General features: G+C 44.4%; 2 protein-coding genes across 4 annotated transcripts; both read left to right on the top strand.

Annotated features, from left to right (window-relative positions):
• Positions 1 to 60: 60 nt before the first annotated feature.
• On the top strand, positions 61 to 3,934 carry nup43 (nucleoporin 43). The gene is made up of 8 exons (XM_018743677.1): positions 61 to 502; positions 693 to 815; positions 1,588 to 1,665; positions 1,935 to 2,097; positions 2,326 to 2,461; positions 2,621 to 2,772; positions 2,889 to 3,005; positions 3,705 to 3,934. The coding sequence occupies exons 1-8, from the start codon at positions 383 to 385 to the stop codon at positions 3,932 to 3,934; spliced, it is 1,119 nt and encodes a 372-aa protein (XP_018599193.1). The 5' UTR covers positions 61 to 382.
• Positions 3,935 to 5,670: 1,736 nt separating this feature from the next.
• Positions 5,671 to 16,340, top strand: lats1 (large tumor suppressor kinase 1). 3 transcript variants are annotated; one of them, XM_029255073.1, is made up of 8 exons: positions 5,671 to 5,813; positions 6,892 to 7,366; positions 8,938 to 9,088; positions 9,608 to 11,073; positions 11,934 to 12,516; positions 13,419 to 13,598; positions 13,740 to 13,846; positions 14,106 to 16,339. In XM_029255073.1, exons 2-8 carry the CDS (start codon positions 7,016 to 7,018, stop codon positions 14,616 to 14,618), a joined length of 3,351 nt encoding a protein of 1,116 aa, XP_029110906.1. In that variant the 5' UTR covers positions 5,671 to 5,813; positions 6,892 to 7,015; the 3' UTR covers positions 14,619 to 16,339. The 3 variants fall into 3 exon arrangements, 2 of the variants coding, with proteins under 2 accessions (XP_029110906.1, XP_029110908.1); XM_029255075.1 differs by lacking the exon at positions 5,671 to 5,813 and adding an exon at positions 6,592 to 6,778 and having other exon boundaries at positions 14,106 to 16,340; XR_003797923.1 differs by lacking the exons at positions 13,419 to 13,598; positions 13,740 to 13,846; positions 14,106 to 16,339 and adding an exon at positions 11,373 to 11,438 and having other exon boundaries at positions 11,934 to 12,006.
• Positions 16,341 to 16,450: the final 110 nt, after the last annotated feature.

Here is a 16,450-nt window from a genome sequence, read left to right as displayed (position 1 = left end):
GTGGCATTATGTTTTTTGTAATAAACTCATTTTGTATATTGTAGATACAACAAATACATATGTGTTGGCACAAATATATTTAATCCAGCAACTCTTCCCGTTGTTTCCTAGTTTTTCCCCTCAAAATATGACTCACATAAAAAAAAAAAACTATTTTATCGTGTAGGTCTGTAAGTATTTTTTTATTTGCAAAAACATTCGATAAGTGAGTCCCCTTGGGGTCACCGTAGAAACTGAAGGGGTGTCCAATGAGAGTGTGTTATTTGCCGGAAAAGGCGGGGCTTAACGGATGCGGGGAAATAGGAAAGTTTTGCCTACATGGTGTTTAACGAGGACTGATTGCGAGATCACTTGACTCTTAGAACCAGTGAAATCTGATGTAATGGATTACATCAACGCGAAATTTGTGTCGCAGAAGATAAGTAAAACGCGATGGAGGCCCGTCTCTTCTTCCTCCTTGCAGCAGCCAGATATATTCGCTACAGGATCTTGGGACAATGAGGTGAGATTTTCTAGCTAGGCTAGGTGGCTAAGCTAGCTAACCTCATTTCTTCACACGCCTGGACTTTTAACTGAACCAGGAGGGCTCCCTCGTCCCTGTCACCTATAAATCACGTACTTCACAAGCAAAATGGTAATAATAAATAATATGTATTGGTGCTAAGGTTTTTTTTCTATTTGTATTTTTTAAGGAAAACAAACTCTCTCTGTGGTCAGTGGGAGAGCTGGGGCTGTCCAGCATGGAGGAGGACATGGAAGGAGACCCACAGCTCCTGTGCGACATCAGACACAAAGGAGATGTCCTGGACCTCAGTGTAAGGCAAAACACTTTTTAGTGATACATGATGATGATGTCAACACGTCCTATGACGCGTCATTTTACGAAGCTTAAGAGGTGTCTTGTGTTGATATTAATGTCTCACTGTGTATTCTCAACCTTTGGTTTAATAATAGCTTGATTTGTCAAAATGGAGTTCTTGACTTTTCTGTGACAATCTTTTAATGAATGACTATCTCTAGCCTAATTCTAAATTGATCTTGTGTTGTACAACACAGTGTTGGATGTTGATCATCATGGATTGTCATTACCTGATTAACTTGTGACCAGTAAACAAGTTTGCATTGTACAAACCTAACGTTGTAAATCAGCTTGGGCAAACGCGTCAGCTAAATCTCTCTCTCTCTCTCACACACACACACACACACACACACACACACACACACACACACACAATGTCCACAGCTGCTTGTCCCAAGCAGGGTCGTATTGAACCGCAGCCCAACCCGACAACACAGGACACAAGGCTAAAGGGGGAGGGAACACACCCCAGAAGGGACGCCAGTCCGCCACAAAGCACCCCAAGCAGGATTCGAACCCCAGACCCACCACAGAGCAGGCCCCGGCCAAGCCCACTACCCCGCCACCACACCTCCCTTAACTAAATCAAAAAAAAAATAAAAGACTGTAATCAAATCTTGTGCTTATCCTACAAACTGGGTGCATGTCATTTGGAGTTGGGTGTTAAACTTGATAGAAATATGTTTAATAAGTATTGCAAATATGCAATGTAAAATTTATATTAATAGTTTTTGGACCAAGAGAGGATTGTTACAGCTTCGTCCACTGGAGCAGTCACAATCTTCCGCCACCATCCTAACAGCCAGGTAAGATTGCATTTATAATGTTCTTTTCACATGCTCTGTTTTCAAATAAGACCTATTACTGGAGCTAGAGTCTGTTGACAATAGTATCACCATGTCGGTGTAAGCATATGCTTGTTTTATTTTGCTAGTTTGTGATTTTTTTTTTTTCTTCTTTTTTTTGCAATTCCTAATGTGACACCAAAAATTTCTTCCCTTAAATTTTGAAGTCAAAAGTGACACTGGAAGATGATCTTTTTAATGAAGGTAATCTTTCTTTTCTTTTCACATAGACTCTTTCTGTTTCACAACTCTGGGACAGAGCACATCACTACCCCTGTGACAGCGCTCCCTGTACAGGGGTGGTATGCAACAGCCCAGAAATTGTCACAGTCGGGGAGGATGGAAGGATCATACTCTTCAGAGTGGATCACAAAAGCATCCTTCGCACTATAGGTATGTCAGAGAACCTCAGATCTGCTTGCTCCCATTAAGAAAGGGTGTAGCCTTTGGTGGAATTGTTTTGAAGGCAGATATAACTGCCAGTATTAATCAAATAGTAAATTGTGTTCTCTTTTTTTCCCCATTCAACTATATCTGATTACATGTAAACTCTTTTCTTTCTGTTATTGTACTTATTTTCATTTTAGTAGCTGCTGACAGTTACCAGTCCTGTGTTTACAGAAAATGCTGACAGCAGCACTATCCATGCTGTGACATTCCTGAGGACCACAGAGGTGCTAACAGTCAACTCCATCGGCCAGCTGAAGCTGTGGGATTTCAGGCAGCAAGGGAATGATCCTGTTCAGATTCTTTATCTGTGAGTTCCCCCAACATGCACTGTGTCACCGCAACATAAGGACAATATGTTGATTGCCACAATTAAATTTAAGAACATGATACATGTCTATTACCACTACTGTAAATGTCAGTTACCTTCATTAAAATACTTGGGTATACGTGTATTTTTGTCAAACAGAACCGGGGACAGAGTGCCCCTGCATTCTGTGGACAGGCATCCCAATCAGCAGCACATTGTGGCTACTGGAGGGCAGGATGGCATGCTGTGTATCTGGGATGTGAGACATGGCAGCATCCCTTTCTCTTTGATGGAAGCACACTCAGCTGAAAGTAATGGCCTGTTTGTCTTGGAGCTTTGCATGGTCTGTGTGTATTTGTTTGACATTTAAATGAGTGTTTCTTAGATCCTGAAGCAGTGCTTTTTTTGTTTGTTTTATTACTTCTAGTGTGGGAGGTGCATTTTCACCCATCGAACCCAGATCACTTGTTCACATGCTCAGAGGATGGCTCCTTGTTGCACTGGGAGAGCTGCACAAATTCTGACGCACCATCATTTTTGCAAGGCAAGAAATTATTCAACATTCGATGCATTCCAAAGGAGGTGGTACACTTGCATTGCGGGTTGACCTAATGCATCACAACTACTGGGCTTTGGTTTCAGACCATCTCAGTCTGTGTGGAGTTAGCTTGTCTTCCCTGTGTTCAAATGAGTTTCCTGTGGATGCTGGAGTTTCCTCCCCCGGTCCAAAGATGTTACTCAGGTGAATTGGTGACTATAAATTGCCTGTAGGGTGTGGATGCGTGCGTACGTACGTGCGTGTGCTTGTGTGACTTTCCGTCTTGTGATGGACTGGCATCCCGTCCACAGCGTATTCTGTTTCACATCATGTGTATCCAGGATGGGTCCAGACCATCATAATCTACAAGGGGTAGTTACTAATGGAAAGACATGCATCATTCATTTTAACCCTAATTAAGGTGGTATTACCTTACATTTATTCATTTAGCAGATGCTTTTCTCCAAAGCGATGTACATCTCAGAGAGATACAATTTGTGCATTACATTAGCAGAAAGAGAGGCGTAGTTGCAGACATGTGATTCTTAAGTAAACTTTTTCTTTCCACTTTATGCACCGATGTTCATTGCACAAGTAGGTGGATAAAACTCAGAATAGACGATTCCTGATCACCTTCCTACCTTCCTTGCTCACATCTACCTAATGTTAAATGCACTGATTGTGATTTGTAATTTCTGTACAAAGGTGGACGGAATGCAAGCGTCATATCCCGCGGTGGAGTACCACAGGCCATAGGCAATCAGTCGCTGACCAGTTCCTGGCTTAGTGGGGATTCCAGTAAGGGGCACCTTGAAACAACACACATGTTGCCAAGCCAGACATTGTCTGTGAACAGCCTGGATGTGCTGGGACAGTGTCTCGTCTGTGGGACAGATGGAGAGGCCATTTATGTGAACAGACATGTCCCAGTGTAGACTTTGTCAGTTGTTCCACTTCACTACAGTGGATATTTCAGCTGTATGTGTAAGAAAAAAAAAAAAAAAACTTTACAAAACTGTGTCACTGCATTTGTTTCATATGTTTTGTGATATTTTTGTTTTGATCTGTTGTTTTTTTTTTTTTTTTTTTTTTTTGCATGTGACATCTTTTTTCTAAAGTTTTTCTGTCATGAGATTCAATTTATATGTTAAACTCATGAGTGTTCAAAATATCTGTAAAACAAAAAAGTTAAATGATTGGAAAGACATCAGATCATACATTATCCTTCTTAATACATCCTAGAATAGAGTTGTTTTTCTCTAGCCTCAAGTTAACATCTATCCATGTCTGATATTCCCAATCCTGTTACTGTTTCATAAAACATAATAGGTAAAATTATACATTTTTTATGAATTTATTAAAATACTGAAGAATAATAATGTGAGAGTATGTTGCATTTGGGGGAATCATTTTGTACAGCAAATGGTTTGAAAGAAAATGTTTGCAAAAACTTTGAATTTTGAAAACAAAATTTCAAGTTTCAAACTTGTGATGTGATTAATGTAATGATATATTAATAATTATGGCCATCAGTGTGGGTTATAACTAAACATTAATGATCCCTACTGTGTACAGGAAAGAAACTCACTACGAAGAATTCTTGTTAGTGATCTTTTTGTTTAGTCGTCAAACAGAACTTTTCAGCAACAAGTGCTATTTCCCTTTCTCAATTTAGAACTACTCAGTTGTTTCAAAAGCATATAGAAATACATCAGTATTCAGTAATAATAAAGATATAAGTTCGGGGAATATAAGTTTGGATTCCTGTGTGCTCTGATCTCATAGTCAATATCTGTCTTTGAAACTAAGGTGGTATTTTGTTTGCAGAATACATAAAAGGAGTCTATAATCAATCACACTTCATTAGAGATCTTCAATATATGTGGTGAGCAGCAGGTAGTGCACTAGTTAAGGCACTGTATACAGCTAGTTAGAAGCTTGAGGCCTGGCCTGTGTTTTTGCTTTAGTGTCCTTCAGCAAGATACTTGTACCTTATTTGCTACAGTAAAATACTGAGCCATATGACACACTGACACACCCACACTGATACAGCTGGGCATGAATGTCACCTCACCTGTAAACTGAACACTCACATGTTAATTACATTCCAAATGTGTGGGCAGCACAGCAAATAGTGCTGCTGTGTCACAGCGCCTGGGTGGTGCGGGAGAACGTGGGTTTCCTCTAGGTGCTCTGGTTTCCTCCCACAGTCCAAAGACATGCTGTTCAGGGCCCCCTATAGTGTGTGTGACACAGAGAGTGTGTTCTACTGATGTATGGATGAGCGACCCAGTGTAAGTAGTGTATCTAGCAGTGTGAGTCACCTTGGTGAATAAGGTGTGTGGGCTGATAACACTACACAGGGTTCATTGGAAGTCGCTTTGGAAAAGTGTCTGTTAGTCTAAAGGAACGTGAAGCAGCAGGTTTTGGGTTCTATAAATATTAATATCTTGTATAAAAGGAATTATCGGTATCTTATGAATCTAAATCTTAGCTCGTAATCTTAACAGAGGAACAAACAACGCCCGCGTGTTTTTCGAGCTCAGAAACTATTCCAGGAATCCTCCTCCAGGTCCTCCGGCGAGAAGAGCCAATGAGGGGCGCGGAGGGGCGCGGCGTCGCCCGCCTGCAGCGTGTCCAACCGCAGCGCTCTTCGGGGCGTCTGCTTCCGCCACACAGCGCCACCCAGCGGCAAAGTCGCAGATACAGACAGAGCTGGTAGAGCGGCTGCGGCTACGCGCCTAGATTCCATCGTTGGAAACGGTCCGGCCGGGAAAGCTGTCCGTTTGGTCCGATTTGAGACTCAGATCGGAGGTGATTGCGGTTATTATCGGTTACTATCGCCATCCATGATTCCTTTCCCTCCATTTTATTACATACGGCGGCAGCGGGCGAAGGCCGGAGGAACCGGCGCGACCAGAGCGCGCTGTCTTTGTGACCTGACCGGAGCCACCGGGGGTCCCCGTCAGTCAGGCCGCCTTCTCTGCCGCCTGCCTGGGCTAAGTGGTAGCGCACCAGACCAGGGCAGGAACTGTCGCCTGCTTTTATGCCTATTTGCTAGTCGATAGAACTAGTACTTGTGTGAAATTTTGATGTGGTTGGACTGGAGGAGTTGCGGAGTTGCGGTCGGTTTCACACAAAATGGAGAAGTCTGGAACGCTCTCGACTCGTCAGCTAGCAGCCTAGCTAGCGTTAGCTAAGCTAGCGCCCGTGTGTTCAAACGGCGGAAAACGTCGGTTAAACTGCAGTATATTGGTGGTGCTGCTGTAGAAGAATGCGATTCACTTTGCCTCCTTGGCGTGATGTTATTTGAAAGCTGGAAGGAAAGTGTTGGGAAGCCTATTCGTGTTCAGCTGGGGTTGCTCTCGCTAGCTTAGCTACTTGGCTGGTTCGCTGTTTATGTTCAGTGGTGACAAGTTGACGGCTGAATTGACCTTCGTTTCGCCTCTTCTTCGACAAGTTCAAGTGAGATTTCCGTTAAAAGAACGGGTGGTGATGCTGTCGGTGTCAATTTTTAGTGAAAGTGCTCGGAAAGAGAATTAGTTGGACCGGGCAGTCCGGTTGGGAAAGTACCAGTCCAGTGTGTAACAGTAGGAATGTAAGCCGTAACACCGTTTTCTTCCTTCGCTTTCCTCTACATTTTCACTCTAGTTGTCGTTGTTTGTCGAATTTCTCCAGTCTTACCTCGGTTCCCCTGTGTGATTGTTCATTTAGTTAGGAAATTTAGGAGACCAAAGAGTTACATAAGTGAAAAGTGCTTCTTCTCAATACAGCTTGAGGTAACCTACCATAAATGATCAGACTGAGCAGCTCCGCACCTGAGGTGTTTCTGCTCAGGGCGAAGCGCTCGTTTGTTGTTGCCGCCGCATTTTAACGTCTCTTTCGCTCGCAGGTCCTCGGACGACGTGCCTCCGCAGCACACATGTGAGGAGAAGGTATCCGAGCCCATCCAGCTCCGAGCGCCCGGACACCGCGACCCTCTTCTCGCCCCCCACGGCCCACGTACATGTTCTTACATGAAGAGAGTCGAGAAGCCCGAAGGACACAGACAAATGCGGCCCAAGACGTTCCCCGCGAGCAACTACAGCGGCAACAGCCAGCAGATGCTGCAGGAGATCCGCGAGAGCCTGCGAAACCTCTCTCGGCCCGCCGACGGCACCAAGGCGGACCCGGGTGCCGGGAAGGCGCCGGCCGAAGACTCTCGGCAGCCGGGCAGAGCCGGCAACACCAAGAACTCCTACCACAAGGCCCTGCAGGAGATCCGCAAGTCGCTGATGCCCTTCGCCAACGAGCCCAGCTCTTCCGGTCGTGGAGCTGAAGTCAACAGGCAGATGCTGATGGAGCTGCAGGCCGCCGGGTTTGAGGAGGTACGACGCATGCAGTTACCCTGCCGTTCCCGCAAAACTGCATTTACGTTTATTCACTTAGCCGACACTTTTCTCTAAACTGACTTCCACCTATTTACCTGTTGATGCCATTGGGTAGTTTTACTGGAGTAACTCAGGTAAGCACCGTGCTGAAGGGTATTACAGCTGGAGGCGACACTTGAACCTGCAACTTTTGGGTCCAAAGGCAACACTTATAACCGCTCTGCTAGCAGCTGTCCCGTAAACCAAGGGGCTGCAGGTGGTGTAGTGGTTATAGCTTCTTAGTTGCACAGATTCAGATCCCGGCTCCTGCTTTAGTACCCTAGAGCAAGGTGCTTCTCCTGAATTACTTAAGTAAAAATTAACCAGCAACAGTATAAATGGCTAAATCACTGTAAGTAGCCTAAGATTTAGTGACTTTGCATTAAAGCATTAGCTAAATGGATGATAATAAATTTGTAGTAGTACATAGATTGACTGATTGAGGCTTAAGACATGTACATCCAGCATAATTTTCAACAGGACTCCTCAGATTTGTTCAGATATGAAGTATAAGTACTTTGAAAATGTATGCAATGCTTTTTGTGTTGTTTGTACATGAGAGCTACTTCACACCATTATAGGCAACAGAAAGAAACGCAAGAAGGGTATTCGCACTCTGAAGTAACTCATTACAGATTTTAATGGCAGTCACACGTGTGGCATGGTAATACTGTAGTAAAACTCTTATCTGGGTTGAACAAAATTAACAAAAGGTGTTGACAGGAGACAAAGAAAACTTGAGATTCTTCTGAGGTTACACCTTGTTTTTCAAAATGAAATTGATATGAAAATGCAGCTGAAGTATGTGGAATGACTGCTTTTGGAATTGTTACTATGCTGAGGATGTCATTATCGCATGCAAGGGATGTTTACGACCAGAGTAATGAGGTAGTTTCCCCTGCCACCCACGTAACACCAAAAAGTTAGTTTTGTACTTTCCGTACTAAATGTTAAGTTGTTAGTTACACAGTTTCCATTTAGAAACGCTTTTTAATCCCTTTTTTTAAATTGCCAGTTACATGTTGAAATTTTATAAATGAAATTGTAGTGGGGAGAAATGTATATAACAATACAGTTGAGTCATTTCAGACTTCAAATGTGTTACCAAAGAAGAGCTTTTATAACCAGCTAGTTTCAAGTGCTTCATTGGCAACACTGGGAGAGTTTTGTCTCAACCCCTTTAAGGGTATTTTTCCTCCTTTCATGTGTTCATTTTCATGATTGCATTTGTATGCTGTTTAAATACAGTGGGTTCTTTATTTCCTTATGCTTCATATTTCATTTTGGATAATGATCTGCAGTTAAAAAAAAGAAAAAAACTTTTATAAAAATGCACTTTAAATACAAACAGTTCTCCCTGGGATGGGTACAACAGCTAATGATCATGTTCATCTTCAACGATTTGTTACAAAGCTTCCCATGCTTTTGAGCTATATGGAGAAATTAAGCCTACTTCCAGTAAATGATATAAATGTAGTGCCAAGACAAAAATGACATTTCTTTGGTAACCATGTGTGCTGGCTGTACAGGAGATGGTGATCCGTGCCTTGAAGCAGACTGGCAGTCGCAGTGTGGAGGCAGCTATTGAGTACATCAGCAAAATGAGCTACCAGGACCCGTGGCGGGAGCAGATGGTGGCTGCTGCTGCTCGTCCTGTCAACGCCGGCATGAAGGCACCCGGTAGGTGTCCGCATGGAGCTGCCCGCTCTTTGGCTTCCTGCGCCTTTTTCCACCATGCCTGCACAGACCTGTTGCAGTATGCAGAGGGTCTGTACTGCCAGTTGCTCAGATTTGAGTTGTTTCCTTGGGTGTGTCACTGCTTTCCTTCGGTTAACACCTCCACTCTTAATGGTATAAGGCCTTTAATGATTTGGTTTAAATCTTGCTGACTTACAGAAGGTCATTTGAGCAGCTGAGGAAATGGTCTTATACTTTAATCTGACTTGTAACCTTAAAGTTACTGGTTTAAGATGTAATTCCTGCTACTACTCTTGTATCCTAGGAAGGGATTTACACCACATTTGCTCCACTAAAAATACCTAGCCATTTAAATTTGTCAAGGCAGATAAGTTGTAAATTGTTTTAGATGAGAGCAACATCTTAGAAATCTATTCATGTTAATAACCATTGTGAAAAGTTGGGGTTTATTCCTATTACATAATGCTGGTGTCTGAACTCATGTTTGTGTTGTCTCTTTAGCTGCAGCTCACATCCAGCAGCAGGTCAACAGGAAGCCGAGCTGGAAGGGTTCCAAGGAGTCTCTGGTCCCACAAAGGCATGGACCGCTCATGGTGGAGGGCATGATGTACCGCTCTGACAGTCCAGCTCCCCCAGGGGATGCTGCAGGACGGTCACCAGCAGCCTTCACACAAGGTCACCCTGGAAATGGTCAGCGTGCAAACCCACCCCTGCCACCCCAGGTGCGCAGTGTCACACCCCCGCCAAACAGGGGCACCACCCCACCACCACCCTCTTGGGATGCCAACCCTTCCACTAAGCGTTTCTCTGGGAACATGGATTACTTGGTGCCCCGCACTTCTCCGGTTCCACAGGGTGCATGGCCTGAGAGCTACTCCACACCATCTTCCCAGAACCAAAGAGGCATCAGTCCAGTTCCGGTGGGTCGGCAACCCATAATCATGCAGAGTTCTGGAGGGAATAAGTTTAACTTCCCTTCTGGTTGGCCTCAGAATGGCTCTGGGCAGCCTGAGTACCTGAGTCACCAGAGTGTGGCAATTAGTGGATCTGGCCGCCAGCCCCCACCACCATACCCTCTGGGCCAGAGCAGCCGGCAGAGCCCCACTGCCTTGCAGATGCAAGCTGATGGGCCCACAGCTTCCCCACCGTACACTAATGGAGGAAGCCTTCCTCAGTCCATGTTGGCCTCTAACCGAAACAGTCACAATCTGGAGCTTTACAATGTCAGCATACCTGGGCTGACGTCCCCGTGGCCCCAGTGCCCCCTGCCACCAGGCCAGCCCCAGTCATCCTTGGGGGGCAGCCTACAGCCTAGTCTCCCTGTTCGCTCAAATTCCTTCAACAACCACCAGCTTGGTGGTCGCCCGGTTCTTCCAGCCACTTCTCAGCCATCGGCCACCACCGTTACCGCTGTCACCCAGGCACCCATCCTGCAACCTGTCAAGAGCATGCGAGTGCCCAAGCCCGAGTTGCAGACTGCTGTGGCTCCCACCCACCCCTCCAGACTGCAGCAGCCAACCCTTCCCACCTCCTACCAAGAGAATCCCACCTCCATGTCACAAATGCAGGTGGTGGGGGAGGCACCAAGTTACCAGGGTCCACCTCCACCTTACCCCCGACACCTCCTCCAACAGCATGCTGCCCCTGGCCCCACCTATGAGCCTGTCACTAAGCCCCCTAGTGGGAAGGACAGGCCAGCAGAGGAGGACGGGGGCGGTGGAGGCAGTGATCGGGTAGAGGTCTATGAGGGAGCAGCTCCAGGTGACCGGGAGAAGAAACAGATCACCACATCACCAGTGCCGGTACGGAGGAACAAGAAAGATGAGGAGCGGCGTGGGGAATCGCGTGTCCCAATCTACTCCCCACAGGCCTTCAAGTTTTTCATGGAGCAGCATGTGGAGAACATTCTGAAGAACCACCAGCAGAGGATACGCCGCAAGAAGCAGCTGGAGAGTGAAATGCAAAGGGTAAGGGACTTGAACCAGTTTCCTGCACAAAGTTTTTAAACCCCTTGTCTGCCAAGGTCCAGCAGTACCTAGGACACCTGGTGACTTTGAGACCTTCACCCCATTTCAGATCCATAGGATTTTTTTTTCCTTTCTTATTCATGCATGGCTCTCTTGAGCTTACTTTCTAGAATGGATCTTTACTGTTTAAATGCTTTGCTGTCCAGAACTGTTTACTTAATGGTACTTCAATGTTTGGCTCTTTCCTCTCATTTTTTCTTTCCTGAGCTCTTGTTTCCCCTCTCTGTTCTCACTAACAGCTGGTATAGAAGGTAAAGGTATCTGAAGTGCTCTGAACTGAACGGTCCCCAGAGTTCATTGATCAAGTAAGCTGCCGTTGACAGCAAGTCTGTTTGCAATGAACTGCACGGTGTCTCATCCCAGCATGTTCCCCTGTCTGTTTACCATGGTTTCACTGTCTCTCTGGTATTTTACGAATGCATGGTTTCTAATGACACAAGTGACCGCTTTAGGCACTCAGAAATCCAGTTGTCTTACAGGTCTAGTAATTTGATCATGTGCATTTGGTTGCCACCTGTAAAATCCAGTGAGACAATGAGCCAACTTTAGCATGTCGAGAGGAAAAAAATGGAACTTGAGTCCGCTGGTTTCAGAGCTGGTGTAGTTTTTGTATCTGGAAAGAGGAGACAGGTGTTTTTTAATGGGTGGAAGGGCAAGAAGGCTAATATTGTGCCCCTTGCTCACAGTGTCTATGTGAAAATTATGTACCATTTTCGGCGGTATCATGGAAAGCGTGAGCACCGTTGTCAGTGGGAGAAGTGAGCTCTAATGACTCCAGTCTTCGCTGTGTTTCCACTCAGGTGGGGCTGTCAGATGAGGCCCAGGAGCAGATGCGAATGATGCTCTGTCAAAAGGAGTCCAACTACATCCGGCTGAAGCGCGCCAAGATGGACAAGTCAATGTTTGTGAAGATCAAGACACTGGGCATTGGCGCCTTTGGTGAAGTATGTCTTGCTCGTAAGGTGGACACGGGTGCGCTCTATGCTATGAAGACGTTGCGCAAAAAGGACGTGCTGCTGCGCAACCAAGTGGCACATGTAAAGGCGGAGCGTGACATCCTTGCAGAGGCTGACAATGAGTGGGTGGTGCGGCTCTACTATTCATTCCAAGATAAGGACAACCTGTACTTTGTCATGGACTACATTCCCGGCGGGGATATGATGAGCCTGCTAATCCGCATGGGCATCTTCCATGAGGAGCTGGCACAGTTCTACATCGCCGAACTCACGTGCGCTGTGGAGAGCGTGCATAAGATGGGCTTCATCCACCGTGACATCAAGCCTGACAACATCCTCATCGACCGCGATGGCCACATCAAGCTCACTGACTTTGGCCTGTGCACTGGCTTCCGCTGGACACACGATTCCAAGTACTATCAGAGTGGTGAGTCACTGTCTACAATGATTTGGTGTTTCTCAAAAAAGTTTTTTTTTCTTTTTTTTTTTTGTGGTTGCCAGTAATATTAGTATCACATATGCATTGTACTTTTGCTGAGATGTATGTTGCTTTGGACAAAAGTGTCTGCTAAATGAATAAATGTAAAAGTTCATCCTTTATCTGTACCTGCATGTCGAATATTTAAAAAATTGAATTCCTTTCCCCTTTTTCTGTACAAGTTGAGTTGATATGTATAGAATTATAGTGCATAAAGTATTAAGCTAAAAGTGAGTAAAGTCAAAATAACAAATGGGGGGGTATATTTCATGTAATTGGTAAAGAAATAATTATCTTACTGGCTTTGAATTTTACTGACCAAAGGAATGCTTCATGAATGGGGGCCTAGTAGAAAACATAGTAGTAGCTAAAGCACAAGTATAATAATGGAAGATTTTGTTTTCCTTGGGTGCATAAAAGGGCTTAGCAGAGTCTAAGGTCAAGTGACTACATGCAGGAATAAAGATGCAGCTTTTTTCTTAGTGGGATGGCTTTGTTCTGTCACTTTTTTGTGGTGAACATTCCAGGTCTGCTACTTAACCATCCTCTTTCGAAGAATGTTATAGGACAGATGGCACAGGAACAGTGTCTGTTTTATCCTTTTATTGCCACGCATACCTGAATTGCAGAACTGGTGTTTCTCATACGGATTTCTCCCTGGTGAATGATTACACTTTAGTTACATTTTACATGTTATAGAGAACAGGAAAGACAGTGTGTAATTTTGCCTGATCCAGAACATTGCGTGAGCCATTCCCATCACTTCCCAGGGTTCAGTTAACCCTTCTGAGACACAAATTTGTGAGTGCTTGATTGTGAAGCCATCTCTCCTCCCCGATCTCTGCACCTAGGTGATCATGTCCGGCAGGACAGCATGGACTTCAGCAAGGAGTGGGAGGAATCTAACTGTCGCTGTGGAGACCGTCTGAAGCCCCTGGAGCGGCGGGCAGCACGACAGCACCAGCGCTGCCTGGCCCACTCGCTTGTCGGCACACCAAACTACATCGCCCCCGAGGTCCTGCTCCGCACAGGTACAAGTCTGAGGCTTTAATCACTAAGCTGCCTAAGTTATTTATTAACAAGACTCTGAAGAAATAGAATAAAACATGAAATAATGAAATACTTTGAATATTTTTGCCCAGCATGCAGTAAGCATTATGTCTGTCTTTAAGGTTACACTCAGCTCTGTGATTGGTGGAGTGTTGGTGTCATTCTCTATGAGATGTTAGTAGGACAGCCCCCTTTCTTAGCTACAACACCTCTGGAAACACAGCTCAAGGTAACTATTCCTCGTCCAATTTAAATAACCCATTTTTCAAGTTTACATTTAAGGCTTGGTTTGTACATAATGCATATTTATGTAGTTGGGTATTTACTGAAGCATTTGACTTCATGACCTTGATTTGCCTGGATTGTTCATTACAATACATTCTTGTGTGTGTTATTTATATATTTAATACTGGGCTGTTGTCTTTTTTTTTGTGTGTGTGTGTGTGTGTGTCACCTGATTTGATGCTGAAAACATGTCTTCTCTTCAGGTGATCAGCTGGCAGACAACCCTGCACATTCCCCCTCAGGCCAAGCTGAGCCCTGAGGCATCAGATTTGATTGTGAAGCTGTGCAGAGGTCCTGAAGATCGGCTAGGCAAAAACGGTGCAGAGGAGATCAAGGTGCACCCTTTCTTCAGGACCATTGACTTCTCCACAGATCTGCGCCAACAACAGCGACCTGCTCCATACATCCCCAAGATAGCTCACTGCACTGACACCTCTAACTTCGACCCAGTGGACCCAGATAAGCTGTGGAGCGACGATGACGAAGGCCGCGGGGACACGCTCAATGGCTGGTTCAAGAACGGCAAGCACCCTGAGCACGCATTCTATGAATTCACCTTCCGTCGCTTCTTCGACGACAATGGGCACCCCTACAGCTGTCCCAAGCCCATAGAGTACGAGGGCTACAGCGGTCACAATTCTGACACTGAGGGTCTAAAGAAAGAATCAGGAGAGCGGGAAGAAAAGCAACAGGGGCGTGACCTGGTATATGTGTGAGCTGTCGCCATGGTTGCCCCTCTGGTGTCACGCTGGATCGGGCAAAAGAAGCTTTGGAGTCGTCCCCCCCCCATTGTTCTGTTTTGAAAGGACAGGAGGGATGTTTTAGTCTTTAATGATTCATGGTATGACTAGCTGTACTTGATTACAGAGAATATGATGATCATGGCTGTTTTCATGGATGGATTTTGTTGTCCATCTGAGGAAAGCAGGCAGTTAGTTTCTAGGACCACACTACAGGTGTATTTATTATAAGGTGTACAGTGTATGCCTTAACAGTGCGGTTTGAAGAAATGTACAAAAAATAAAATTAAGATGCATCTGGGTGCTTTTCTTTTCAAAACACTTTTCAGAAGTGTAACCCCCATTTTAAGTCTTAATTTATTGCAGATCTTATGAACTGGTGATTTCAAAAACCCTCACCTTCCACTAGGATTCCTTTATTTTTTAAAATTGCTTTTATTGAAAATGTCTTAATTTATGAGGTCAATTTCAAAAAAGCTGTAAAGGGGAAATTCCAGTAGCAGGCAGCAGACAAAGAAATTGGAAATGCAGGGATGGAAATGTTAACACTAAAGCTATGCTGCAGTGCCTTTTGTGATGTGCTTCTTTTACCAAATTTATAAAACATTTAAACTGGAATTTGCTCAGTGAGCACACTAGTTTCAGCAAGATTTGGTGGATTGTAAGATTGTATTTTTGCTAATTTATACATAAAATGTATTTATAAATTATGCTGTACAAATTTGATGTAAATAATATTCTGTTGGTTGTAGTGATTACACCTTAGGGCAGAGCCTGCTTTCACTTGTAGTTGAAGGCCTTTTTTTTTTTTTTTTTTTTGGAATATGATTGCTTTGACTTTGCCTTTTCGTTATCATGTTCAAGAGGAGCGAGTGTGAAGCACACCATTTGTAACACTAATACAGGCGCTGATGGCCTTGATCCTCCATTTTCCCTTTGGGACCGTTCTACACTTTTCTGTTCACTTGCTTGAGCTTTAGGGACTGTGCTTTCATTCTCTACACAGGAACCGAACCAAAAAAAAGTTTGGACTTTTATACGGAGCAGTTTTGTACTTACCTTAACACGGTTGCTGGTTTGAATACACTACAAGGCCAGTGCTGGCTTGCAGATGACCACTGGTAGCAGTGCTATTAGAAATGGCCTTTTGATCCTGGGCCCAAGGCACACCCTTTGTGACCTTTATATGATCGGGGGGGGGGCGGGGGTCTTATGTTGGGCGGAGTTCTGCACATCATGAGGTCTGAATGTAGTGGGCTTTCTGGGGGGGGTGTCCTGCACTCTATGTACTGTAATTGCATTAAGGTGAAATCCAAATTTTGTATAGGGTATCATGTATGTAAAGGGGTAAGGTGAACGAAGATGAGGGTGATGAATTAAAGCACAAAAAGTCTGGAGTTGTATTTTTGTGTTGGTCTTTGGTAAGTGTCCTTTTCTTATACAAAGATAAGTAATTAGATTTTAGTTGAATGATGTAAGTATAAACACGGGAGTTAAAACTAGTTTCATTAATCACTACAAGTGACTTTTTTCTAAGTTGGTCTTATTTATAGAAAATATCGAAGGGTATAGCAAAAAAGTGAAAGGAGACAAGCCATGATTAGTCAGTGAACTTGACATGCTGGTAAACTAATCTTACTGCATCTTTAGTCCAGTTACTCCCATCATCATTTCATTTCAGCAATAAATATATATTTTTAGGCTCCAGAGAGTGAAGTTGAGGAAAATTAAAATATTTTCAAAAATGTCTACTTACCGGAGCAAACGCGAACCTGTCTTACCACCTGTTATTAGAGAGAGAGTATTTT

This window comes from Scleropages formosus, chromosome 1, assembly GCF_900964775.1.
Source record: "Scleropages formosus chromosome 1, fSclFor1.1, whole genome shotgun sequence".
In the NCBI taxonomy this organism is placed as follows: domain Eukaryota; kingdom Metazoa; phylum Chordata; class Actinopteri; order Osteoglossiformes; family Osteoglossidae; genus Scleropages; species Scleropages formosus.
Note: the sequence above shows the minus strand (reverse complement) of the source record. Positions and strands in the feature narration are given on the sequence as shown.